This window comes from Xenopus tropicalis, chromosome 5, assembly GCF_000004195.4.
Source record: "Xenopus tropicalis strain Nigerian chromosome 5, UCB_Xtro_10.0, whole genome shotgun sequence".
Classification (NCBI taxonomy): domain Eukaryota; kingdom Metazoa; phylum Chordata; class Amphibia; order Anura; family Pipidae; genus Xenopus; species Xenopus tropicalis.
In genome coordinates, this window is record NC_030681.2 from 132,414,744 (window position 1) to 132,441,108 (window position 26,365).

Consider the following 26,365-nt stretch of genomic DNA (forward strand, 5'->3'; position numbering starts at 1 on the left):
GGGGGCAACATGTTGCTCACCAACCCCTTGGAAGTTGCTCTCAGTCCCCCCAAACCACCAAATTTACCATTTTTGAATTCCTGACTTGGGGGCAAGCCCTTATTTGGCTCCTCCATAAACTTTTATGATACTTGTGTTGCTCTCCAAGTCTTTTTACATTTGACTGTGGCTCCTGAGTAAGAAAGGTTGGGGATCCCTGATATACAAGGAAGCCAAGGTCCTTCTCCATTATGGATTTGCCTGGTGCAGTCCCATTACGGGTATAAGTGGCTGCATATTTTGACAAGATCCTGCTGCATAAATCCTTCAACGTTTATGGCATTACTGACTCCAACTCCATGTACCCAAAATTGCTTCTTACTCCACTGATCCAACTCCAAGGGTGCCACATCCTGGATGGAATTAATCGGGCGACATTGTTTTGTGCCATCTGCAAACACTGATACATTACTTACATCAAACTTGTCTGACATGACCTGTTTATGGTTGGACCATGCAGGGTGTGATTTCTTAACAAACCTTCAGATAACTTTCCCACCACAGATATCAAACGTACTAGAGTATAATTTAAGTTTAAGATCATAATCACTTTTTAATTATTGGAATTGGATCAGCTTTTCTCCAATCGCTAGGTACCAAAACCCATGAGTCTTAGCAAATCAGTGCCCACCACTGACTAGATTGAGCCACCTGTGCCCTTATAAGGTGAGTCTGGAAACTGACTCCTTTATTGTACACACTGCAGAAAATAACTGATTAAGCACAGTTGCCTTTTCTTTCTTTTTTAACCATTTATATTGAAGTTTATAATAAACCACAACATTATTTACAAACATCATTTGTTTAGATGATCTTATAAATGCCTTTATAACCACATTATTTCAAATATTCAATGGAGCCATACGCTCAACCTGCATCTTTTTATTATTATTACACTTTAAAAATAAAAATTGAGGGGTTAGTCTTAGCAAGTGCCATAATAAGTTCATTTTCTGTAACTGCCTCTCTGGTTGCGCTTTTACATCACTTTCTATAGTGTTTATATACATTAAACACAGCATCTATCCCTCTGACTTGTAATTTTAATTGTTTTTCTTTCCATTCCTATTAACTTTTTTGCTTCTGTTCGATATTCCTGTAAAACAAAATGGCAACTGTTAGGATTCTAGATTTGGCTGAATCAGGATTTGTGCCTGGCCAAACCAAATCAGAACCCTCAAAATCACATGACTTCAACAGAAGATGGCACTTTTCTTTCCTCTTATAATTCTTCTAATTCATGCCCATCAAGCTAATTGTATGCTGTTTTTTGATGGAAGCAATTGTTTAGATGACTGGAACGTTACCTGAATACCAGGGAGGGATTATATTATATTTGCTATTTATTTATGACTTTTTTTCTTGAAACCTTTCTCTTTATCTGTCCAAAAGTATAGGCACCACAACATCTTCCAACTGTATAGGTTATTAAAGCAGAAATACATATCTTGTGGTTGGAGCAGTTTTACCTTGGGCGGAACCCTTCCATGATACATGATGGGAATTAGGGATGTACCAAATTGCAGATTCCCTTCAGGTTTTAACTGAATCCAAACTCTTTAAAAAAAAAAAAAAGAGTGGTTTGGGATCTGGATGAATCCTTTGTGTAAGACTCACTATTCGGCTGATTCTATGAGGAATCCGGGTAAAACGTATTCACCCTGTGGTCAGACATCTACATGGAACCTCCCTCCAATGGGGAACTGCTCACTTTCACACACTTTATCTAATTTGAGCTGTCTGAGGTAAAAATGTGTGCTCCCATGATGCATTGCTTCACAGAGGCCAGCGTTAGAGATGTTTTTCATTGAATGGACCAATTGGAGACAAACACTCGTGAGTACAAGCCATTATAGAGCTATGTGCAACTGCCAGTTCCCAGAAGAATTGGTATTGGCAGTTTATTGTTGCCAGCTAAATATGGGTGTGGGTTTTATTAGAACTGATATAGAAGTTCCTTACTTGGAATCTCAGAGCATTTGCTTTACATTTATACACGTAACGCTAATTTCTTTACACGTGAACACAATCGTTAGACATATATTTTCCTTATTAGGGTAGTTTCTAAGAAGCAGCTCAGAACATTATTGCCAAAGGGGAAGATGGTTTGGCATTTTACATAAATAAGGTTTCCCTCTCAGAGCTACGGTCAGTGTTGCCCTAGGGGGTAAGAGAGGTTCCGCCGGCTACAGGCAGCGCCATTAGGCCTTCCCCAGGCAGCGCCATTAGGCCTTCCCCAGGCAGCGCCATTAGGTCTTCCCCAGGCAGCTCACAAATATGTGTTGTTAATGGAACAGATGAATAAGAAATGTAAATCACTGGAACCCACTGGACTATTTTGTATCTTTACTCAAGCTGTCTCTTCAAAACATTATCTAGGTATTAGAAAAAGCAACCTGAAGAGGTAGATATAACATAATGAAGACCAATTAAGAATCAGTATATATTGACTACACAAACACAAATGCTCAGGCCCATGGGCTGCCCTTCTGGTGCTCTTCTCCTTGGTTAGTGAGTAGGCTGGGAATGAAATGGCCAAAGCTGCCAGCCCTCCTCCTCATCCTCGCTTAGATCTGCACTGTGTGCTCTCCCTCGCTCGCCTGACTTCCCCTTGGTTACTTCTTGTAATTCATTCAGTATTCTCCTCCTGGATGTGCCAGCACCCGAATGAATGGAATACGCTCTGGTGCAGGCACGTGTAGCCGTTATATGCAGAAAAACGTGAGAGAATGCAAAGTCTCGCGTTTTCATGCGTATATTGGCTACATGTGCCTGCACCCAAGCGTATTCCATTCATTCGGGTGCAGGCACAAGTAGGAGGCATAGGGCGGAATTTTCAGCAAGCGCTTTTCCGCTTGCCGAAACTATCTGCCCTACGCCTCGTCTGGCTTTAGCCTAAAGTGCAAGGGAAAAGGCTGAGAATTTTGGCAAAGGTTTGTCACAATGTGTTATTTCTAAACCTATATGTTTTTTCCAGGGTCAATTTACTTTTAGGGGCTTGCAATGTAAAGTGTGCTTATTTCTGGTGTGGTGCCATATTGAAGTGTGCTGGGGTGGTTTTTTGATTGATACAATGCAGAAAATCCCCAAAAACTACAGTAGAACCTCAATATAAGTGTTTGGATATGTAGATATTTATTGCAACCTGCTGCAGCTTCTCACAATGAGGAGGGGCAGCGAAGGGAGAAAATCATGCGAACACAAGCCATTGCTCAAACATACAGAAAATATTCACATATCAAAAAATACATTGACCTTTAACAACAGGCACCGCAGAGACAGCGAATCCGGCTGCATGGGATACAGTAGAATTTATTGCATAGATCAATTACAGATAAACAAATAAATAAACCACCCAATTCTTACACCTGTTTGGCTAAAGGGACAGAAATCCACTGTAACAGTTTTCTGGCATAAAGAGCTCAATGATTGTGCTTATTTTACCTATAAAGAAGGGAGAGGGCTGGGCGGAGTCCTTACTCTGTCCCCCAAAATAAAGCAGGCGACGTGTCAGTCCTAGGCGGAGGGTTCTCCCTTAATAGCGCTATGGTCTATGTACGAGCGTGCCAGACTCTCACTATGCACAAGGGGGTGTTGCTATTGGGGCTTTAACAGGAAACAAATAATACCTGGTTATTAGCAGTTATTATAGGGCAGATCGGTTCCATTATTTCCCCAGATTCTCACCCACGGGCGGCACTGAGGCGGCGGCAGGGCTTGCGCGCGATGGGGACACGGGACCAGGCTGAGCTTGGTGCCAATGTGCCACATACCCATGCAGTTTCCTTTTTGGTAGAGCAAATGTGGTTACAATTAGCGATTTGGACCAGGTTATCTCTGTCTCACCATAATTATAAATAACAAATATATTTACATTTACATTAAATTTTCTTGCCCTTATCTTTGGTGTATAATTAATTCATCTGTTAAGCTTCTCCCATCCCTCAAATGGTTCTTTTTGACAATAAACCTATTACAAATAATAATACACTAAAGTGTTGGATTTACCCCCAGTAAACCCCCCCCCCCCCCCCCCATGCACTGTTGCTGCTACGAGGCAGCGTGAGAGCCTTTTCCTTTGCTGATCATTTTACATTTGTGGGTTTCTGTTCTGGTCTGAGTGAGATAGTGGGGCCGGGGCTTTAATGTGTCTCCAGTTGCTGAGTTTCTCTCTTTCCCACACAGGGCACACACTTGGACCCAACAGAGAAGTCTCCCTACTGCAATTATCTGTTGGTGTGGGTTGTTTTAACGGCCCGTGTAACACACAGAGCGCTGTGGCTTTGTGCTAGGAGCAGACTCCTTCCATTTGCCTGGGGGGAGGTTACCATTAACCAAACCTTTAATGGCTAATAATCTGCAGTAAAATATTTTGTGTAAGTTACCTTTATATTTTGTGTAAGTTACCTTTATATTTTGTGTAAGTTACCTTTGAAATAGACCAATAACCATCTGTAAACACATCATTGTGCCAGTCAATGCAGCACAAGCCCCACCGATGCACAGAGCCAATAAACTGCTGTTTTATACACTCGGTAATAATATGCCTGCAATATACAGATCCGCCAATAGGAAAAGGCACGTCTCGTACAGCTTTGGGGAGGGTCAGAAAGTCACTTGTAAGAACAAAACCATTACAGCCAAGGGTGCTGCAAGCCATACAGAGACAGAGTGACCAAGGGGTATTGCTAATGGCCAATAGAAATTGCCCAACATGCAGATAAGAATGGCTTAAAGGGTCATACAGGCCCAGATGGCAGTTTAGTATTACAGCCCAAGGGGTATGAAATTGATGTACACTTAGGCCCCAAGTAATGTTCCAGCCCCCATTCCCCTTTATGTATACACAATCCCAAACCATAGTGACTCCCTGAGGCTACACCCCACGCCAGAGCAGGAGCTGCACCCACAATTGCCCCCCCCCCCCCCGCAGACCGTTCCGGTGGCCCCTGGCAGGAAGAGCTGTTATTACAAGTGCTGGTGGGTGAATCTTTCTAATGATGTGACACACAGGCTGGCAATCCCACGCTGGGCACAGCACCCTGCCATCATTAGCCCCCCCCCCCCCCCCCCCGTTAGGTATATTTGTATTTAGTCCCCATTATGTATTTCAATAATTGCCCCAAACCTGGCCACAATCAGCCACAGAAGGGCAGTGTTGCTTATGGAATTTGGTACAGCGACATCTAAGTTACATATGATAATTACTTGCAGTGATTTAATGAGCCTCATTCACTAATATTGGCACAAACACTAGGGGGATACTTTGCGCACCTCTTACTGCTATAGATTTGTTCACAATTTTTCCTTTTGCAATGCTAATATCATGAGTGGAGCGCCTTCTGCTGGTCTGTCTGAGAGGAAACCAGACAGAATGGATAAAGCTTCATTTACTGATTCTGGAAGCATCACTGGATACGTCCCTGCTCATTTCTACTGCTCGGGGCAACAGGGCAAGTGGATCAGTTCATGTTTTGTGGCCCCCTTGCACATGATCTGCCATGATGCTGCATCATGGGAAAAAACATGACAAATCACATCTAGCACTTTCCCTCATTTACAAATGAGGCCCTGTATTCTTTAAAAAGAGATCTGTGCCAGTGGTTAGTATTGTGTATAATGTAATAAATTGCCCCTGGGTTATGTTGCCCCAGGACAGAATGCCTCAAACACCCAGAGCAGTCTGGGAGCAAAATCAACTACAAAAAGCCTAAGAATTGTAAAAATACATATAGATTACTAAATATATTTCTTTTTGCCTAAAAAAACAACTTATTAAAGAAAACCGCCACTATGTTGAATTGTGATGGTGCTGGAGTCTATAGGCCAGCACAAGGGGTGCAATCCTGGGGTATACAGGGGCAGGCTGAATATCTCTCTACAAGAGAAAGGGTAAATGAGACCAGAATGTGTTTGTGGCAAACACACAGTCATTTAAGACATATTGCACATGGGCATCTCGTCTGCCCGACAGGCACAACCTCCCCTCCCACTTAAAGGGGAAGCTCAACTCCTCTTATATTGCAGTTAGAAAACAAAGCACGTCTCTTCACAAAATAATACAAAATCTATTTATATATTATTTCCCCTGAATGTTTTGGTGCAGTTAGGGCTTAGTCCATAAATAGGCAGTTACTGGTCAGTGTGATTGTCCAGTGGCCGGAGGGCCCCGTCTGGCTCATGCCGTTAGGTCGGAAATGACCAGTTTATCCATTTTGTTGCTGATCTCAGGAGGACTGATGATTTCCTCTCCCTCGTAATCATCGTCAAACGACCTGAGGAGAGTGCAGAAACCTGTCACATCTTTGGTTTTTTCATAACGGGGGTTAATGACATGCCTTTTGGTCTTTCTGTCCACAGAGCCCTGTTTTTAAGTAGCTAAAACCCATCCTGTCAAATTGCCTGAAATCTTCCCCACTATATTCCATGGAAAGTATCTGAAGGTACTTGTGCAGCCTTGTCTTGACTATGGGTCACTGGACTACTGTTACTATAGAAGCGTATCATTTGTATGTATCACAGGTCCAATACACAGATGGCTTCAAAGAAAAGAGGTTTTTTATCAACCTGTAACCTTAAGAACCACCACTAGATGGCACCAAAACTCCACAGATTATATCATTAGGCTCAGAAAGCTTTTCTTGAAACAGAATACAGATATTTCTTCTATGTAAGTGACCATGCCCTTCAGTATTACTGTAATAATTAGTGAAAAATCTACAAATCTGAGAACAATTAGCAAATATTTTAAGGAGGTATTTTAAGGGATTTTATGATAAAATAAGTGGAAACCCTAAAATATGAGGATTATCCTACAATGTGCTTTGTGGCAGATGAGTGGTTTCCCTTCCCATGAACTCACTCTTCCTGTAACTGTTCCGTGGCTGATTCCTCAGCAACCAAGATCTCATATTCCTCAGACGCATATCTGTCCCAGTCTGATGGCTCAGGGTTTTCACTCTCAACATCCTTAGAAAAGGAGGAAATGATGGTCAATACATGGCAGCATTGCAATATTCCAGCCCCAAACTCAGATCCAGCCCTATAAGCACAGAGTCTGGGATAAAGACTGTTTGGGATTTGGGGCGGATTGGGGAAGCTATAAATGTAACACTTGTTGGGTTGGGTGGCACATCCTGTTGTGCTTTCCCGGTAACAGTATCAGTACCTTTTGCACTGCAAATGGATCCCGTTGCTCATGGTCCAGGTACTTCTCAAGGTTAAAGCAGGTATCATAAAATATATGAGCCATTTTGCACCGCTTCAGATCCCGTAGTGTTATTTGGCCTGAAAACAAAGGGTGAGACTTGAGAGTTCTTCCAGCGAGCACCCACGCCAGCCCGGCACAACCATGCACTCACCATCATTGGCCCTTCCTACACACACACAAGCCCTAATGGCACACACACACAAGCCCTAATGGCACACACACACAAGCCCTAGTGGCACACAACACAAGCCCTAGTGGCACACACACACAAGCCCTAATGGCACACACACACAAGCCCTAGTGGCACACAACACAAGCCCTAGTGGCACACACACACAAGCCCTAATGGCACACACACAAGCCCTAGTGGCACACACACACAAGCCCTAATGGCACACACACGCCCTACGTTTGTTCTTCTCCTGGATATAGCAGGGAGTGCAGCTGAGCTACACAGCAGGCAATACTGGAGGGAGCTCCCATTAGAGGTGTTTGGAGACATTTCCCATAGATAATGCAATATCCTCCTTCAAATATAAACACTATGTATACACCAAGTACATCTCGAAATAAAAGTCCATTAACCATAGCTGCTAAATGGTGATATTAATTTCCATCGCTGCGAATCTGTGTATATAAGAGCAGAGCTAAAATGAGTTGTAGAATGTGCCACAGCCTCCATTTATGATATACTTAGTGCTCCTGCTTGCTAGAACTGTAGGTTAGAGAGTGAGAGCTGGCACTGGTTTCTGAATAATGAGAGAACATGTCATTCTAAGCAACTGTCCAACATACATACATTACACATGAAACCAGGAAGCGTCACATTCAGCCTTACTAAGTGGAAAATGCTTTAGAGTTTTATCCCATTTTATAATAAATAAGAGAGATCCTGGCATCTGTACCTTCTGCTTCAGGCTTTACCAAGTCTAGGAGCTGGCACAACAGATCCTGGAAAGGTAATGGCTCAATGCCCATGGCTTCCATCTTCTCACACTGTTCCTCATAGAAGTACTCCAGTTCATACATGGACAGCACCCCATCTCCATCCAAGTCCATACAGCGGAACCAGTACTCTATGCTGAGATGAAACAACAGTACAAGTGCCTCCATTAGACTATATTGCCGTGAGAGAGAATATAGGACTTTATGTGGCGCATCACTGCTCAGATACAGGCAATGGCACTTACACAGATAGAAGATTCACTGAGCATAGGGGTATTTAAGTAGGAGGTGTGCAATGATAAATTCCTATATATTCTTATATAGATTTCTATATATTTGTATATACACAAATGCCTGGGTAGGATGCACTCGTTACCCTGAGCATGGAGGGATTTATTGCAGACAAGAGATTACCTGGTTGGATTTTTCTTGTCTTCCTCTGATATCAAAAACCAGACAAATTCGGCGTAGCTCATCCTCCCTTCCCTCTGTACTGCGTTGCCCCTGTAACAGAATCAGCACACGGGTCACATGTCGCTGCCAACACTCTACACCATTAACAAATTCTTCTGTCAGGTTACACACTGGAGTGTCTGGCAGTTACAGTTACAGAGCGGGGGGCTCTAATGACTCCCAGCAAACTGCATAGCACTCTGGCACCCTGCTGGGAGTTATCAGTCTGGTGAAAGTACACTGGCAAGGCCGCTGGTATAATTCATCAAATATAATTTCCTGTGCCCGTAGCTGGCAAGCCAGAGCAACTGATATACATGAAGCCTTTGTCACATGGAATAGCCCTAGGCTAAAGGCACATGTGGCATTTTGTCTGTTGCTGCCATCCAGTAGAAAACACCAGGGCTCAGTGGCGGGCATGTCTGTCTGTCACTGCTTTATGTTATCAGCCAGGGAACTTTCCAGTCAATAGCATAACGAGTGGTGACAGACAGAGAGGGTTGTTTGACCCCAGCTAAGGTCCAAACTCTCCACGTGCCCTATGTTTGGACACGAATACACCAACCTGAAAGACATACACAACTTGCAAGTCAGATTACTGCTCATATATTACCGAGTCACTGCTCCAGAAAATATCCTCTCAATTATTCTCTTTGAGGAAGCTGCAAGAGAAAGGCAACCAGTGAATCCCACACTAAGACGTAAATGACGCTGTGCGCAAACAAGAACGCAGAATGGTGTATGCCTACTCACCATGGTCATTATATCTGCCCAGGTCCTTCTGGTCAATGTATAGGTCGTGATCAGTGTCCAGTTCCCAGAACTTGCAGTAAATGACATAAAAATGCTCGTAGGAGAAGTAATCGGTCACTTGGTTAATATCATCCTCTTCTTCCAACAGCGCAAGGGTCTAATGGAGAGCAATGTGGCATGTTCTGCATTTATTCCCATTCAATGGAATGCACTGCCTCATCAGTATTCTCATGGCACACACATATTTCCTCTTGAGAGGATGTATAAGAAGTCAAGCTTAGCCGTGTCATTAATGCCCTAGTCCTAGTAATAAGGGCTGTGTTAGGTTGAACATTCAAAGCAATAACTGCTCTATTATAAACAGCCCCCTACACGCTCCATATTCCCTGCCAGGTCTGGCATCCGATTCAATGGACTAAGTCTGTTGAACAATTCATTAGAGGGACCGTTTCGGACACCCTAAAAACAGATTTCTTGCATGGACTCTGTATGGGCTTAGGGACTGCCACTGGGCTCAGCCCTCCAGCAGAATACCCTTAAATGATTAAAACCAGTGTATAATGATAAAGCACCAATTAATAAACAAAAACTAGTCAATTCTAACACAGCTGGACGCACCTGTAGAAAGTTACTCCTCCTTAGCTCAGTCAAGGTGATTCTGCCCGACCACGACCTGTTGACTGTATAAAATATTCTTTGAATAACCTGGTTTAAAGAAAAAAGATGAATATGGTTATTACATGCCTCTCGTAGCACAGACTTATGGTCGGAACTGTAGCAATAAATTACAAAAATCTAAAAAAAATGAATAGGAAGCAAAAGAAAGAGACAGTCCTCATCAATTTTGTTTCATGCTCTCTGTAAGCACTGCACATTGCTTTATTGCCTGCTGCTTTACAGTATGTTAATAAACAAACCAAATGAAAGCATACACAGCCATAGAGCACCAGTATCCTACTTATTTCATATGTTTTGTCTCATTACAGACTGAACTACTGATAACTAAGTAGGCCAATGTCTCCTGCCAGACAGAGGTGAGAACTGGCCCCAGGCCGAGCATGGGGAAAAGTCTAGTCTTCCTCCTGCACCAACAATGGCAGCTCAGCCACACATATGGCCCTTGTCTAAAAGTGGGTGTAGCAAATTATCTAGTATAAATAAATCTAAAGCAACTGTACTTGTTAAGTAATCATTGAAGATGTTTCACTACTCATCTTCTTCACTGAAGAAGCTGCTCGGATGAGTAGTGAAACATCTTCAATGATTACCAAACAAGTCCAGTTGCTTTAGATTTATTTATACTAGATATACCATGACCTGAATGAATGAAAATCTTCATAGTCATGGTATAGCAAACTGATTACGTGAGAGTAAAAAAAAAGGCAAAAGGTGATTAATGATTGAAAAGATGTTTCACTACTCATCCGAGCAGCTTCTTCAGTGAAGAAGATGAGAAGATAAGATAATGACTTTAACGTTTGACACTGAATGACATTTTTAACCCCAGTTAGCGAAAGTTCTGCTCACAATGCACCATGGTGCATTTTGTCACTTTGTCCCTGGCAGACCTTTGAGACCTCTACAATTGAGACTTGCCATTTCCATGATGAAGATTATCTTCTCCTAACCTGCTCCTATATGCAGTCCCTATGTTCATCTCAGCCAGTCTGCAAGATGGTGAACACTTACAGTGGTGATGTATCTGGAGTGGAATTCAGGAGCCTCCTTAAGGAACGTCAGCCCTGGATGTGTGTCCACGATGTCCTGAAGCAAAGAGAGGTACCACACTTGAGACATTTGATATGATAAGTGCCTAAGTACCTTCACATTACTGGGCCCATTGTGTTGCCTTGCTATTCATATATTCAAGATTACTAGTGTAAGTGAGGGAACAATATATTGTACAATGTAAAGATATGTTTAGTTGGACTCCCCAAGAGCAGCAGGAAGTATCTATATCTAACCGACGAGAGAGGAAGAAGGTGGCTTTGTGGTGTAGACAGGTGAGCAAGTAAAACATCAAGTGCCTCCCTGTGCGGATTGTTTGGCCAGCAGCACTTATAACAAACAGGACACATGGTGCCTATATAGGTTAGATGGCGGTGCTGCTTCCGCACTAATGCAGCTGGGAGCTACAAAGCCCTTTGCCACACACTCACCTGAAGAAGTGGGATGAAATCCTCTTGCTCTAAGTAGTCACAGCCTGGTTTTGCCAAGAGGCTGATAAATTTAGGGGCATCATCATGGCAGTTCTGGATTAACCTATAACAAAAGACATGGATTTACAGTTTCCAAGGACATAATGAATGACATCAGTCAGGCAGGGCAGGCATGCAAATAAAGGGGAGAGGGGTCAGAATGAAAAGTTTCTACTTGTCTCACAAAGCATTAGGGGGAAACGCCATTGTGATAATATTTATTTGTGCCAGCCTGAGGCTGAATATTGCCTGTTACTTGTGGCAAGAACCAACAGCCAAACCCTTTACTATTAGCACCAGATATTAAACCTAACCGGTTGTTATAGGCACTGGCACTTTCGTGAGCATTTAAGTCACTCCACTAATTTTGAATGAATTCAAACTTTTGATTTCTTTTGTATATAGTTGATAAACTGTATTAGATTAGTCCTTTGATAAGTTATTAATTTAATGATAAACCTTTATTCTATGGCTAGGATTCTACAGAGACAGAATAATAACGAACCAGGGAAGATCAAATATCTTCTATTTGAAAGGTCTGTACTGTTTCCACTGTGTTACAGAATAAATACAAATGGAGCAAAATTTATAACACGATTTATTACAAAATGGGGATTTCTCATTTTCAGTATACAGCCTATTTACAAAGCATTTACATAGCTTGTTGTGTCCAAGAAACCTCTTTAAGTAAATGTTTTTCTTATTTAGTGTTGAGGGAGAAGGCGTGAAATTTGAATGTGAAGCTTTGCCTCTTCGTAACCTTAGATAAATTTACTATTTTTCCCATTTATTGACCAAGTATTTGGACAAACAGGTGGAATTGAGTAAATAAAAGGGAACAATTGCACATTGATAACTTGGCCTATCTGTTTTTTTTCCTAGAATTTGAATTTTTTTTTCACAAATAACTGTCTTGCCTTACCTTCCTTATTCATCCTATTCTGTAAATCCATATGTACAAAATAACCCAGGGTTGGGGGTGAGAACTGAGAGAAGTCAATATTAGGAATATTGCATGTACCCAGTCTGTACTTACTTTCTCCACATTGCTATGAACGAGTGCACAGAGACAAATCCTGTCCTCTCACCACCAGCAGCATTGAACAGAGCAGCCTTCCAGTACAAGGGGCAGCCACATACCTGTATTTAGGAATGGACAGAAGCATTTAATTCTAGGTGACTTCACATTCCCTGTGTATGGAGCTAAGCACAGGCCCCACACTATAGTAAATGAACAGGCCTCACTAACAAAGAACTGGGGGAAGTGCAGCAAAAGCTAAAAAAAAGGTCAGTTTCAATTGCCTAGTTCTTTAAAGTCACGTGACTTAAGCGGCCTGCATTTGGTTCCGTTGGGCCTAGTATTCAGCTGAATTTGCAAACTGAGCCCTGGATTCAGTGCACTGAGCAACACAGTATAAAACTATGAATCAAGTTTACACGCCAGCAGCTTGCAATATGTCTGAATTATTTCATACCTGTTAGGTAATAGGTAAGGGAAATTAACCCGCACTAACCAGTTACCAGGTAACCTATTTTCTCCTTTGCTGTTTGACAGTAAACATTGCATTGGTTGTTGTGGGTTACAGAGCTGGAGGAAGAGCTGGAGTAAATGCTATATCAAACTGGTTGGATTGTTTGGCTCTCAGGTGGGGGCTACATCCGTTGCCTAACACACCCTTAGGGTAAAGATACATGGAGCTACTTAGTAGCAGCTATTTTTCACAGCTGCTAAATACACGTTGAGATAATAATCATTGTCTATTTTAGTAGCCATGACATGTAGCTGCTACTCACCCCTAACTCTGATGCTATATTCTAAGATCCTGCTTGATAACTGACAGACTGTAATTTTGGTATGAAACATGGCTCATTTAGCTACTAACGAGTGGGCAACTCGGGGCAGCCAATGCCAGTGCTTTTTTGCATCACTGGTATCAACAAAATTACCCAGTGGAACCCTACCTTACCTTGGCGATCTTCCCCATCTCGTAGATGTCGGCCTTTTCTTCCTCCATGCTGGAGAATGCTGCCTCAGTCTTCTTGATGGAATCTTCATAGTCAGAACCTGGGTTGGGCAGCCCTTTGGGAAAGTAGAAACGTGGAATGTTTATGGACACAGGAGCCGTGGCTTTGTTGCTCGGTAATGGAGGGGTGGCTGGTCGTGGACTGGCAGTTGGAGTAAGGGGTACAGGAGGGGGGGTGTTTGGCTTCTTTTCTTGCTTGCTTTGAATCTGAAAGAAATAAACCCATACCATAAGCCTTTGACACACCCCAGCCATAAACACATTATATATATATATATATATATATATACACACACACACTAAGGCACATTCCTATAGATGTATGCATACCCACATACACATGCGTATGAAGATAACTAGCTGGAGATCTGTATACTGCAGGTTGTAATCAATGGCCATAATGGCTGATAAACCATAGCATTAACTGTCTTTTATTATTCTGTAAATACACAACAAAGCACAATCTCCCCAGCCAGCTCCTTACTTGCACATTAATATGAATGAATGAATTATCCTGGCTTATTTCAGGTTCCAGTTAAGAAAGTGGAACCCATTAATAAAGGCTACCAATGGAAACACAATACAAACGGGTACGTACTTGTAATGTTATGATAAGAAGCCTCTCTAAATATCACTGAAATTCTGGGGCTAATTTATTAAGTTAGCTTAGGGGCTAAACTGCACCAGAGCAATTAGCCAAAGCAGCCAATATTTTTTTTTATTTCATAACCAAGCAAATAGTGCAGTTTAGCAGCTTTGTTATTAAATAAGCCCATCTGTGACCAACCTTTCTGGAAAAGGCACACCCTTGGGTGCTCTGTGTGAAAACTGACTGCCATCAGAATAATTTTCCTGCTGGGGAATATATTGGTTTCCATGTGAAACTTGGCATACCCACCCTTTATCCTGCGGAGCCATATTAATGCGGTGGAAAAGGCCTGTTTTTTTGTCTCCTTGTCTCCCTCTAGTATCCCAATGAAAAGATGGCAAATACCATTAAATTAGGGATGGTTGGGAATCCTCATTCTGCTACTGGAAGAAGATGAATTTGTTTTCTCCCTCAATAATGTGCCTGCAAGATGCTCAGGTCTCTACCATCTTAGCGTCAGTAAGAGAAGCCCCTTAATGACCCCTCGACTAAAAATATCCCGTAATGTTTGACCTACGCCTTACAACTGAAGCAGCTAAACTGTATTCCACCTGCTATGGGGGTGTTCCCTCTCATAATAGTGCAGCGACTGCTTGCTACCTGTTACCCCTGCTTTATACATCATCTGAATCCCAATTGGTCCACAGGCTGTACCCAACATGCAATATCAGAGCCTTTGGTTTGTGTGAACTATGTGTCTTAAAGGGGAACTAAAGTCTATTTATCAGATTCCCAGTATAAAGTGCAGCCAGCTGTAATACACACTGTTGTATATATACCCACTGCTTACAAGCAATTGATTTCTCAAGTCCATTCCCTTGCTGGCTATGGATGTAACAAAGAAGAAATGTGCCCATACATTGTGCATTACAGAAATCACCTTGCTAAAGGAAAACATCTGTATAACAAACAATTCAGATTTAAAATAACCTTCTCAATTCAATACCACAATGTTATATATGTACTGAACTGTACAACTTGCACACAAAACACAAGGTTCAAACAATGCCAGTCAGTGATTTTAAGGTTATTTGTTTCCAACCAAAAACCTTATGACATGGATCAAATATTTCCAACAGCAAAAACAAACCTATATAAACTATATTCTCTAATAATGAAGATTCTATTTCAAATTGCCAAATAGTTTCCTATTCAATACTGACAGTTATGTGACAGCTGAGAGTATCATGTGTACTGCACAAGTTTATTAATACAGAAAACCAAAGGCTGTTATAAATGTAGCATTTTATACAAACGCTAAGGATACCATAGTAAAACAAGGCTACATGTGCAATAGTTTTTGTATAGTTGTTTTAAAAGTGAGAAAATGTTCCCATATAGAAACCCACAGCATCGACAGGTAGCTTTGACTGGCCCACTATAGGTAGAATACCTAGAAAAATCTATTACTATCACCTTCAGTTTATGCTGTTTTTTTATGTAAGAACTTACTTTTTCTGACATTGTGTAAAATAACAGTATAATATAGCGATCAGCAGTGTGAAACAATACACCATATTCTACACCATTTGATAACTAGACCCCCTGTACACAGCTTATACTCCCTATTTTACCCTGGACTGAGCAATGAAAAATAATATATATATATAAATAAAAATCCACTAAACAAAATGAATTGGCAGCTGACACTAAAAATGGGGAATGATGTGTAGAAATCTTAAATAACCACCAGGAATATACAAACATGGAGCTGACATTTTGTTCTGCTTTGGGAATGAACAGAGAAAAGAGAATAGAGAAAATGTTAGTGCTAAAGGTGAGTTATGGGAGGCCCCGGGCAAATGTGTGATATCTGGGCCACCAGGCTCGGATTTGTGGGAAGGCTTGGGCTTAGGGTGGAAAGGATTTGGGGCTACGTGTCTCTATTCCCTTGTTCCTACACACACACTGAGCTCTGGGGACTGGACACACTTGAGATTTTAAAGGTTATTTGAATGTCCTGTGCCAACTCCAGGTGTCTGTAGCCACAAGTGAGAGCACTATGTGCTTGCTATGGAGAGGCAGCCAGAAGGGCGGTGGGTATGTGTAAGGGACACAGTAGGTGGCAGTCCCAGGGGTGACAATGCGTGATTTTGAAATCTGGCTCTGACGGGCAACGCATTTATAATGAAACTTGTCCCTAGATGTAAAGACCTAAGAGTCCTGAAAGGTTGAGACCTTGATATTTAATAAGAGGGATAAACCAATATGTAGTGCAGAGATCCCCAACCAGTGGCTCGTGAGCAACGTGTTGCTCTCAGTGCCCCCAAACCAGGGAGTTATTTTTGAATTCCTGACTTGGGGGCAAGTTTTGGTTGAATAAAAACAAGATTTCCTACCAAATAAAGCCCCCTGTAAGCTGATAGTGTGCATAGAGGCTGCCTAATAGCCGATCTTAGCCCTTATTTGGCTCCTGCATGAACTTTTATGGTGCTTGTGTTGCTCTCCAAATCTTATTACATTGATGGGATCCCTGATGCAGTGCATTTATTCCATGTAGCTGAGATACACTAATATGTCTCTTACTGGTGCTGCAGAATGTATTTTTAGGTGCCAAACACACACAATTAGTGTTAGGAGCTAGGCCTACCCGGCCTGGAGCGCCACCGTGCTCTGGTTTCAACACAGCACTTAAGTGAGTGAGCCCCACAAGCCCACTACTCTGTGTTAGCACACTATCATGTCCCCCTGTTGTAAGAAGACTAGCATAGAGCAGTTCAATGACTTTTGTTCAATGCATGTATCTTGATGTACTATTTTGGAATGACAGTTATTTAGAACATTCACGCAGTGGCACACAATTCACATGTCCTGACATTGGCTGGCATCCACGACTCCATTCTTGTGAAGCACATGTGAAAGTATAATACTGGAACCTTTACTGTGAGTTCTGTGTACTGAGATCTGCCCATACACTAGCACTGAAAGTGAGCCTGAAAAGAACAACCTAATCAAGTTCAACAACAGCTCAATCTCTAATCTGTTCATTCACTCACTCAATCTCCCATCATAGTAGAACCCTTCCTCTATACATATTCATTATACTGTCTGTCTCTCTCTCTAGGTGTATATATACAAACACACACATGCCATATATGTCACCCATGCTTTCTAACAAGCTGGGTACATGCTATACTGGATGCCATTTGCTTGCCTCATGTATATTCAAGCTAAGTTTAAGTAGGAGCTTCCCAATGAGAGTAAGGGGCCTGGGCTGGTCTGTAACTTGGCACAGGCATATGGTGACAGCAATGCACTTTAAGAAAGCCTGACACTGTCCGTTGGCCACTATTTATAGAACCCATGGCATGTGTGGGCAGATTCTTTGCTAGGATGGCATGCAATGTTCTTCACCAGCTGTGAAAATTGGTACAGTACTCGCATACACACAATACCCTGCTTTCCTAAAAAGGAAAAAATCACTAATGGTCCATTTGATTCTTATGTGGCACAATTGGTCGCTGCTCACCTTCAGTGCTTTGCATGCACAATAAATATGCCATTCCCTGATAGGTAGAGAGGGCTGGCCAGAAGCTGGACTATCAGGTGACCTGTATATAATATGCCCCTGTACAATGCACTAATCTAGTTCTGTTTGTATGCATTATTCTGCTCTATCATGAGGTTAAAGCTCATGGGACATGCAATTTTGACTAGCGACACATGGTTTTACCTTAGAGGACAGTGTTATGTGCCTAAGGCCTAGTAAGACAAGACACTTACCGGTAAGTACTGTGGGAAAAGTGCTTAAGTGCCTAATCTGCAGCCATACAGGGAAATGCTGTGTCTTCATACACAGCACTGGGACATGTCTGAAGCTGTGTATCATTCCTATATGTATTGAAGTCATTCAGTGATGCCAGCGATGATGCTGTAAGGGCTCCACTAGCCTGACCACATCAGCACCAAACCTACCTCAGATAGTACCAAGATGAGACCAAGTGGTTCATGTAGTCATATTGAATAAAACATCACAATACAATCTGTTCAGACATCTAATATTTGAATCAATAATTGCCATTTTATCCATTTTATGTAATGAGACTTTTTGTCCCTACAATGCAACAGATTGCATTAAAGTAAACAATAATATTACTGTCTATAGTTTATGCCATTTATTAATTTGCCCTGGAAGAATAGCTGGTTGCACAGAATGTTGCAAATATAATTATTGTACACATCACTGGAAACAATAATATCGGCCAGGGATCCCCAACCTTTTTTTTTTTTCTTTTTTACTTGTGAGCCACACTCAGATGTAAAAAGTATTGGAGAGCCGCACAGGCATGAAAAGTACTTTGGCGATGCCAAATAAGGGCTGTGATTGGCTATTTGGTAGCCCCATGTGGGCTGCTGGCCTGCAGGAGGATCTGTTTGGAGTAAAATTGTGTCTCTGTGCTTCCAAAACTTGTCCCAAGCCAGAAATTTAAAAATGGGCGCCTACCCGTGGGCCACTGGGAGCAACATCAAAGGGGTTGGTGAGCAACATGTTGCCCCCGAGCCACTGGTTAGGGATCACTGATATAGGTTTCAGCGTATCAGTGCCCTCTCTTGATAATGCCAACTCTTTTTAAATTAAATGTAACATAATACCTTTATTGGACAACTAAAATAAGAATCACAGCATGCTTTTAGAACATTTTAGTACCTCTTTCAACCTGGAATCTATATAAAAAGCTTTCTTAATTATCACCTAATTTAGCCAATATCCTACAACTGCTCTCTAGTATATGGATATGTTGAGCGCTCCATCTGTGCTCCATCCGTGTCCTATGCTCCTGCACTCATCAGCTACATTCACTGACTAAAGGCCAAATAGTTCTAATGTCAGCACGGCTTAATGACAGATATTTGTATGTCTCAGTGCCATACAGTTTCAATGGTGAAATGACATTACAGTGACTAGACAAGCTGAAGGCAGCAGCAAACACTGCCCCCTATGGAGCAAAGTACATTAACAACAAACCATTCATGGGGTTTTCTACACAGGGGCAATGATCCTTACGTCTTATAGCCTGACCCACTGACATCCAATGATTTTAGTATTCATTTGAACTGACCAAACCATCAGAAAAACAGCTGCTATTCCCAGGTTTATAGGCACAGCTTCTTCATACCAGTATATGGAGCACAGTGAGAGGCAGAATAGGAATATCTGGTTGGTCTGTAACACTGGCTTCAAAAAAAAAGGACAACAATTACTTCTGAAAAACTAAGGGGTTTGGGGGGAAGGGGAATGCATGTTTTGTTGCTCGAATGCACATATATAGAAACAGAATAGGCAACTGTATTCCTGGAATGGGAACATTAGCCATTTTATTCCAGAAATGAAGTGCTATCTATGTTACTCATTGATTCTTGATACAGCGCTTGCAGGCTCATTTTAACTGCAAGCTGTCACATAACTAAACGTTTAATATTATATCTGTTAAGAAGAACTATAGCCTTTTTTTTATTTTTTTTTAAATAAAAATGGGTTCAATAAAGCTTATATATATATCATGGAAACAACCGTATTTTGATTTCTTACCATAACTTCTTACAAACTATTTTAACAGTACCTATAACATTTTTAGCCTGCTCTCCCCACCTCTTAGCCCCTCCTCCAACTCTGTGACTCCTCCCACAGCTACCCCACTGTATGCTTTATTACCTGCTACACACCTAATACCCAAACCAAGCTGCTTTATTCCTCATCACACAAAGCTACAAAAAACACATGGTATGAAGTCCAGAAGACTAACCTTTATTCTACCCCTCTTTTCTCCTCCCCTTCTAGAAAAACTTCCAAACCTGCGCTTGCTGGAAAGACTTGATCCTCTTTTTAAATCTGGAGGGGAGAACAAAGTCACAGCCCCTGGCAAGAAAGGCCAATTCTCCTCTCAAATCCGGGTCCCTCCTCAGCGAAGTCTCCTTTATCATCATTCTGGGCAACCTCTGGATTCAGAAATGGAAGAATGTAGCAGCCAAAGGAGAGTCAAGTGTATGAGATGGTACCGGTGCCTTACACACCTTCCAATTGAGATAGTGGCAAACTATTGCAATCAATGGCGAGGCTATTAATCCAATGAGTCAGCATGGTACAACAGTTGGGGTATCCCCACCTGTCCTGCCCTGACTGGATAGACTTTAAAAGAAGACAGAACTATCTTTTCCTGACTCTTCCAACACAGAGCAGCTGAGAAACATGACCTCGGAGCGGAGCTGCTATATGATAGACAGCCAGTGCTGTCCTGGGCTGCTAGGAGAGGGGGGAGAACAGAGAGGTGGGTGCCTAGGAGAGGAATTCTGGGAAAGAGAGCTTCCAGGGGTGGCTAAACTTAGATCCCCCCGAGCAATGCACTTAATATAAAGAGTCTCCCTTGGTCATGTTTACTCTATAAAACCAAATGCCGTAAGGTCTCATAGAGATATAAAGCCCAAACTGGTAACTGCAAATGAACTAACAGGAAAAATGAAAAGGAGTTCAGGAAACATTAAATATTCTCATATCATAAACATCTGTAGAAATAATTACTGTACAGAATGCAGCTTAGTTAGGCTGGGCTAGTTCCACACTGTGCACCCCCATTTCAGTGGTCCTGATGCAGTAATAAAGAACATTTCCATACATAACCTGAAGTCATATAGCCAATAAAGCTACAATTAGTTCCTTGGCATTACCCATTGTGGCTCCTAGGAGCACATACATGGAGAGCTTGCTGAGATCATGTCCACATTAATTTTGCAAAATGGATTGACAGTACGCATTCCACGTTACACATGCCTTCTGTTTCTTAGTGGCCCACGGAGGGGAAGGCACTCTAGTACCCAAGAATAATTTCATTTAAACTTAAATTTACATGGCTGTAAAGCTGAGGGGGAACAGTATATTACAATGATAGTGCAAGTCCTGCGGAGAGCAAGAAGAATCCAGTGCTGAGTTGCTGAAAAATCTCCACATACTAAATTTAGGATGCACCTGTCACTATGCCAGTCTTGTCCTTGCTGGGGCTTTGAGGAGGTTTCCGTTTTCCATTAATGAAACCCCAAGCTCTACTGTCATTCCCATAATGCAGAAAAATGCCAAGGGACGATACAAGGGTTCCCCAGTGTTCAAAGGAGCACAAGTGAGGCTCTTCCCCCTGCTGAGCTATGCTGGCAAGCATACAGGCCCCCAGTTAGGAAGGCCATGGGGAATGCACAAAAGCTGGGGCTTTTACTTGAGGGCAAACAGCTGCTGCTGAAAGGAGATAATGGTAGCTGTATTGTAAGAGAAATGGATGACAGAAGGACATAATGTAATTCTGCTACTTTTATTACCACAATAAACTATTAGTTTTTACTAAGTATAATAATATGTAATTTGTCATTCTACCCCGGACATTTTTTGGCCAAGAGCCTGGCACAGCTGCCCTCTGGCCCTGCCCTAAAAGTGGCCGTGCAAGCCCCCCCTGCCATGGGTCATGGTATATTTATAGAAGTGGGATCCAGGGGGCACAGTGCAGTAGCAATGGGAAAATGTGCCAGTGTTGGAGAGGTGCTACTGGGCTGTTCTGGGCATTCTCAGAGAGGACTTGGGCACAGTGTAACACACTGGAAGGAAAATAGAACTGGGAATGCAGAATGTGCCTTGTGTAGCTTTCTGCCCCTGGTGGGGTGAGGAAAATTAGGGCAAGCAGCTTGAATGTACAGCAACAAATTAGGTCAAAATTGGCCAAAAGTTAAAATCACCTTTAAAACCACCTTTGACATGATAAACAATTCACTACAGTGGGACATACCTACACTGCCACAAATGGCTCTGCTACAAATTTACATCAATAAATTACTTAAACTAGAAAACAACTATTTCATATTTAAATGCCACAACTGCCAGCTTTGCCCTTGCCCCATACCCAGCCAATCCCCAGTACTGTAGCCCACCTTCCACAAACCACCATTATTGCAAGACTAATGTATTAACATGTACACTGTCTGTACAGAATTTAATTCAGTTAATATGCTGCCAATTTTGGTGCCTATATTTTACTTGCTGTTAAAGTAAATAAAAATAAAGTAAAAAAAATAAAAATAAATTCTCTGCTGTTACTCCTATACTCCAAATGATGCAATGAAGGGATAGAAGAGATAAAAGTAGTATAATAACAAAGCTGAGCCCCCCCAACAAACTCTAACATCTAGTCTCCAGAACAATCCCAACAATTCCTCTGATACTACTACATTTACAGCAGCCACTTTTGCTTTGCAGCAGGGACCAATATTAAAAAAGCATGACCCATGGAATTATGGGTAAAAAAAACAGAAGACTTCCACATTATTTCAAGGGAATTTCTTAATTCCAGTTACCTGGAAAAAGTTAAAAGACTGCATACATTTGGATTTTTTTATGGAATTTACAGCCAAAAGTGCCATTTTTTTAGTTTATACAAAAAGGACTTTCAGGACCCCATGCTTCCAATTAAAGCAAGCCACGATTATTGTAATTCTGCAGCACAAGCAGCCAAGACACATTAATACATACTGATATATGTTGTGTATATGCCACAACTTTATTCTATATGACTTTTGATAAATGATATTAAAAAATGTTTTAAATTGTATCTGTGAAGATGATGAAAGAGAAAATGTGGCACTATGCCTGGCACCCTCTGGAAATAGTTTCAAGATTAGGTTGGTATGGGCATCAGTGTATCCTAAGGCAGCACTAGCTAGGATTGAGTATTAATGAGGGAAGGTATAGGGCTGAGCCTTTGCAGGAGTAATAGCCCTATATAATGAGCAATTAAAGAAAACCAACAAAACATCAGTAATGAGATCCCTTTAACATGGGGCATATACAACTATAGGCTGCTAGAGCTTAAAATAAATCCCCACCGTAACTACAGATAGTCACATACATTTTCCTGCAGTCTTTGCACTAACAAAATCCCATTCATTAAAAAAAAAACTTAAAACAAAGAAATGTAAAATTGCTCAGGTAGAAAAGGTCTTCTGAGGTTTCTCATCTGTTTGCTGAGCAGAGCAACAGCAAAACACTTCTATGTTTTCCTTCTGAACATCTCTGTCTCCTGTCTCTCTGACCATAAGGGTGAAACCAATCTGCATTTGATAACCCCATCAACATACAGCCTTAAAAAACCCTAAAGGCTCAGTTTCTAGGATATTCCATGTAAACAAAAATTTGAGCGCAATCATGGGCTTCCTTCCCAGAATTCCATCTGTTTTACATAGGAATGAGGACGTCCCTTCTCAACCAAAGGCTTTTCTAGTGTACACTTACAGGAACTGATCAGCAGGTGGTGTTGATGTTACAAAACTCTTTATATTGGCAGTTATAATACAATGTTTAATAGCTCTGAAACAAAAATAATTACGGAAAATTGCAGAAGTGATTAGAAAGGCACCCTGGCCATTTTACTTTTCTTTTTTTTAAGGTTTACATATCCTTGTGTCAAAATGTGATCCTTGCAGTTCCATGATCCCTGCTCATCCCACCCTCCCTCCTGCTGCAAATGAAGCACAGTGTACCTATTGATGAACTCCAGGATTCCCACAGCAGCCTACATTAATTGCCAAAGTGCTACTTGCACCTAAGGAATGGGGTGCCGAATGCTGGAAATGACACCAAATGTTGCAAATTTTGATGCACTGACTGGGGAAGATGTAGCATTGTACTATGCACACTGCACTTGCAAGTCATAAATCACCCACATTACCTTCCCATTAAAATTCTAAGCTTCCCTAAAGATTCCATATATACGCAATGTTCAGCAAGCGCCATACTTGTGCATCGCTGTAAGTGCTGCAATGACGCTGGAATTCCTGGGGAATTTCTAAAACAAAAAATACAAGTTGCATCCCCATTTTGTACTTTGCACACTGCACAGCTTTTGAAAATAAGCCCCAACGTCCACAAGTTACAAATACATTAATAAATACATAATAATAAGCTGATCGCCCGCTTGCTTACTATGCACCCCCCCCCCCCCGATGTAGGAGCAGCGAATGTGAATCAGCCCCCTATGTCACACACATGAGCATAATAATTGAGTTGCGGCACTCGCTCATTATGTGAATGTGTTTGCCCCAACATGGCTGCCCACAATGGGGGCTCTCTCCTGGTACGGGTAACCCCATGCTGGCAGGGGCAATTTAAAAAACAAATTGTTTTCCTGGAGTGCAGGCTCTATTAGGCCACACCTCTGGTGGAGTAAACATAGTTACATAGTACATAGTTACATAGTTACATAGGGTTGAAAAAAGACCAGTGTCCATCAAGTTCAACCCATCCAAGTAAACCCAGCACACCCAACCCACACCTACCAATCTATACACTCACATACATACACTATATATACAACCACTAGTACTAACTGTAGATATTAGTATCACAATAGCCTTGGATATTCTGATTGATCAAGAACTCATCCAGGCCCCTCTTAAAGGCATTAACAGAATCTGCCATTACCACATCACTAGGAAGGGCATTCCACAGCCTCACTGCCCTCACCGTTAAAAAAACCCCTACGCTGCTTCAAATGGAAGCTCCTTTCCTCTAATCTAAAGGGGTGACCTCTGGTGCGCTGATTGTTTTTATGGGAAAAAAGAACATCCCCCAACTGACTATAATCCCCTCTAATGTACTTGTACAGAGTAATCATGTCCCCTCGCAAGCGCCTCTTTTCCAGAGAAAACAACCCCAACCTCGACAGTCTCACCTCATAGTTTAAATCTTCCATCCCCTTAACCAGTTTAGTTGCACGTCTCTGCACTCTCTCCAGCTCATTAATATCCTTCTTAAGGACTGGAGCCCAAAACTGCACTGCATACTCAAGGTGAGGCCTTACCAGGGACCTATAAAGGGGCAAAATTATGTTCTCATCCCTCGAGTCAATGCCCTTTTTTATACAAGACAGCACTTTATTTGCTTTAGTAGCCACAATAAACAATATAGGGGTGATAGGTGCCCTTTAAATATGCTACCAAGAAACTGAAGGGTCTCAGGGTTGACACCTATGGGAATATAATTCAAAAACAAAAGTGTTGGGGGACATGTCATGAAAAAAAGAAATGTAATTTCCAGTGATTTAATAAAAAAAAAAAGCACACTCCAGATTCAATATATAGTAAATGCAGAAAAGGAAGTGATGACACAGAAGGCCAGGCTTTGGGCAAACAGGCTGTAAATGAAAATGAATAAAAAGGTGGGATTTAGGGAGTGAGGAGGCAGAGTGGTGCAGAAATGAAGTCATTATAGGACAGGCGTTGAGATTAGGTGCGGGGGAGAAGGGTGATGCCAGCTGTGTCTGTATTTATAGAGCATGAGAAAGCAGCTTCATCCTTCATAAATACAGCATCACTACAACTGTTCCCTAACTTGGCTGGGTCAATCAGTACAAAGTGGTCAGTCCATGAGTCAATGGCACTTGCATCTCTGCAGTATGGGGTTTCTCCACATATATATATTCCTTCCCCTCTATCCAGCACTGCCAGGCAAATGTACTACTGAGCCACCATACAGAGCATGTATATCCCAATAACTGGAACACAGCAAATCATTCGGCACTGCTGCCCTGTGTGCTCACAGCTACTGTAGGTGCTGGGTGGGGGGCAGCACAATGGCATGTAGGAGCGGCCATATCAGCAGCTGGGGCCAAAGGAAGACTCCATAATTGTTCATTATCTCACCACTGACAGAACAGTGAAGGTGCAACGAGAAAATACACTGGGTCTGGGGGAAAGGGGAGTTCATCATCAATAAAGAAGGGTTTCTTTTCAGCACAGATAGTGAATATCCCTGACAAGGGAAGTCCTTGTTCGCTCAGACAAGAGAAAGTGTCATAACTGTAGTAATGTGGCTAAACACCATTAACTCTTTCAGTGCCTGCTGATTTTCTCCTATAATTTGACCCAAGGCTGTACTCGAACATTTCATGCTGTCTCTGTTGGAATTTCCTGAGTTAGTTTACTTATAAAAGTATACAAAGTCTATTTAGGAAAACAAAAGACTAGATTTTTTTCCACTTAGTAACAAGATATATCACTCTAAATACCTGAAATGTGAATACAAGGCATCTTCTAAACAGTTTGATTCCCACAATGCATAAGATTA

The 26,365-nt window shown here is 41.8% G+C and overlaps 1 protein-coding gene across 8 annotated transcripts in view; it reads right to left on the reverse strand.

Moving 5' to 3' along the window:
• Window positions 1-6,096: 6,096 nt before the first annotated feature.
• The window catches only part of ppp2r3a (protein phosphatase 2 regulatory subunit B''alpha), a 95,006-nt gene continuing 74,737 nt past the window's right edge, over window positions 6,097-26,365 (reverse strand). For 7 of the 8 annotated variants that reach the window (XM_031902683.1, XM_031902681.1, XM_031902684.1 and 4 more), the window contains 12 exons: window positions 13,566-13,829; window positions 12,635-12,738; window positions 11,560-11,662; window positions 11,090-11,164; window positions 10,019-10,105; window positions 9,401-9,557; window positions 9,261-9,309; window positions 8,609-8,698; window positions 8,155-8,330; window positions 7,208-7,326; window positions 6,902-7,008; window positions 6,097-6,314 (listed from right to left, as the gene is read on the reverse strand). In XM_031902683.1, coding sequence (XP_031758543.1) covers window positions 6,218-6,314; window positions 6,902-7,008; window positions 7,208-7,326; window positions 8,155-8,330; window positions 8,609-8,698; window positions 9,261-9,309; window positions 9,401-9,557; window positions 10,019-10,105; window positions 11,090-11,164; window positions 11,560-11,662; window positions 12,635-12,738; window positions 13,566-13,829 — 1,428 coding nt within the window. In that variant the 3' untranslated portion in view covers window positions 6,097-6,217. Of the gene's footprint in view, window positions 6,315-6,901; window positions 7,009-7,207; window positions 7,327-8,154; window positions 8,331-8,608; window positions 8,699-9,260; window positions 9,310-9,400; window positions 9,558-10,018; window positions 10,106-11,089; window positions 11,165-11,559; window positions 11,663-12,634; window positions 12,739-13,565; window positions 13,830-20,064; window positions 20,476-26,365 lie in introns of those variants that run through there. The other variant, XM_031902685.1, reaches the window with a different exon arrangement.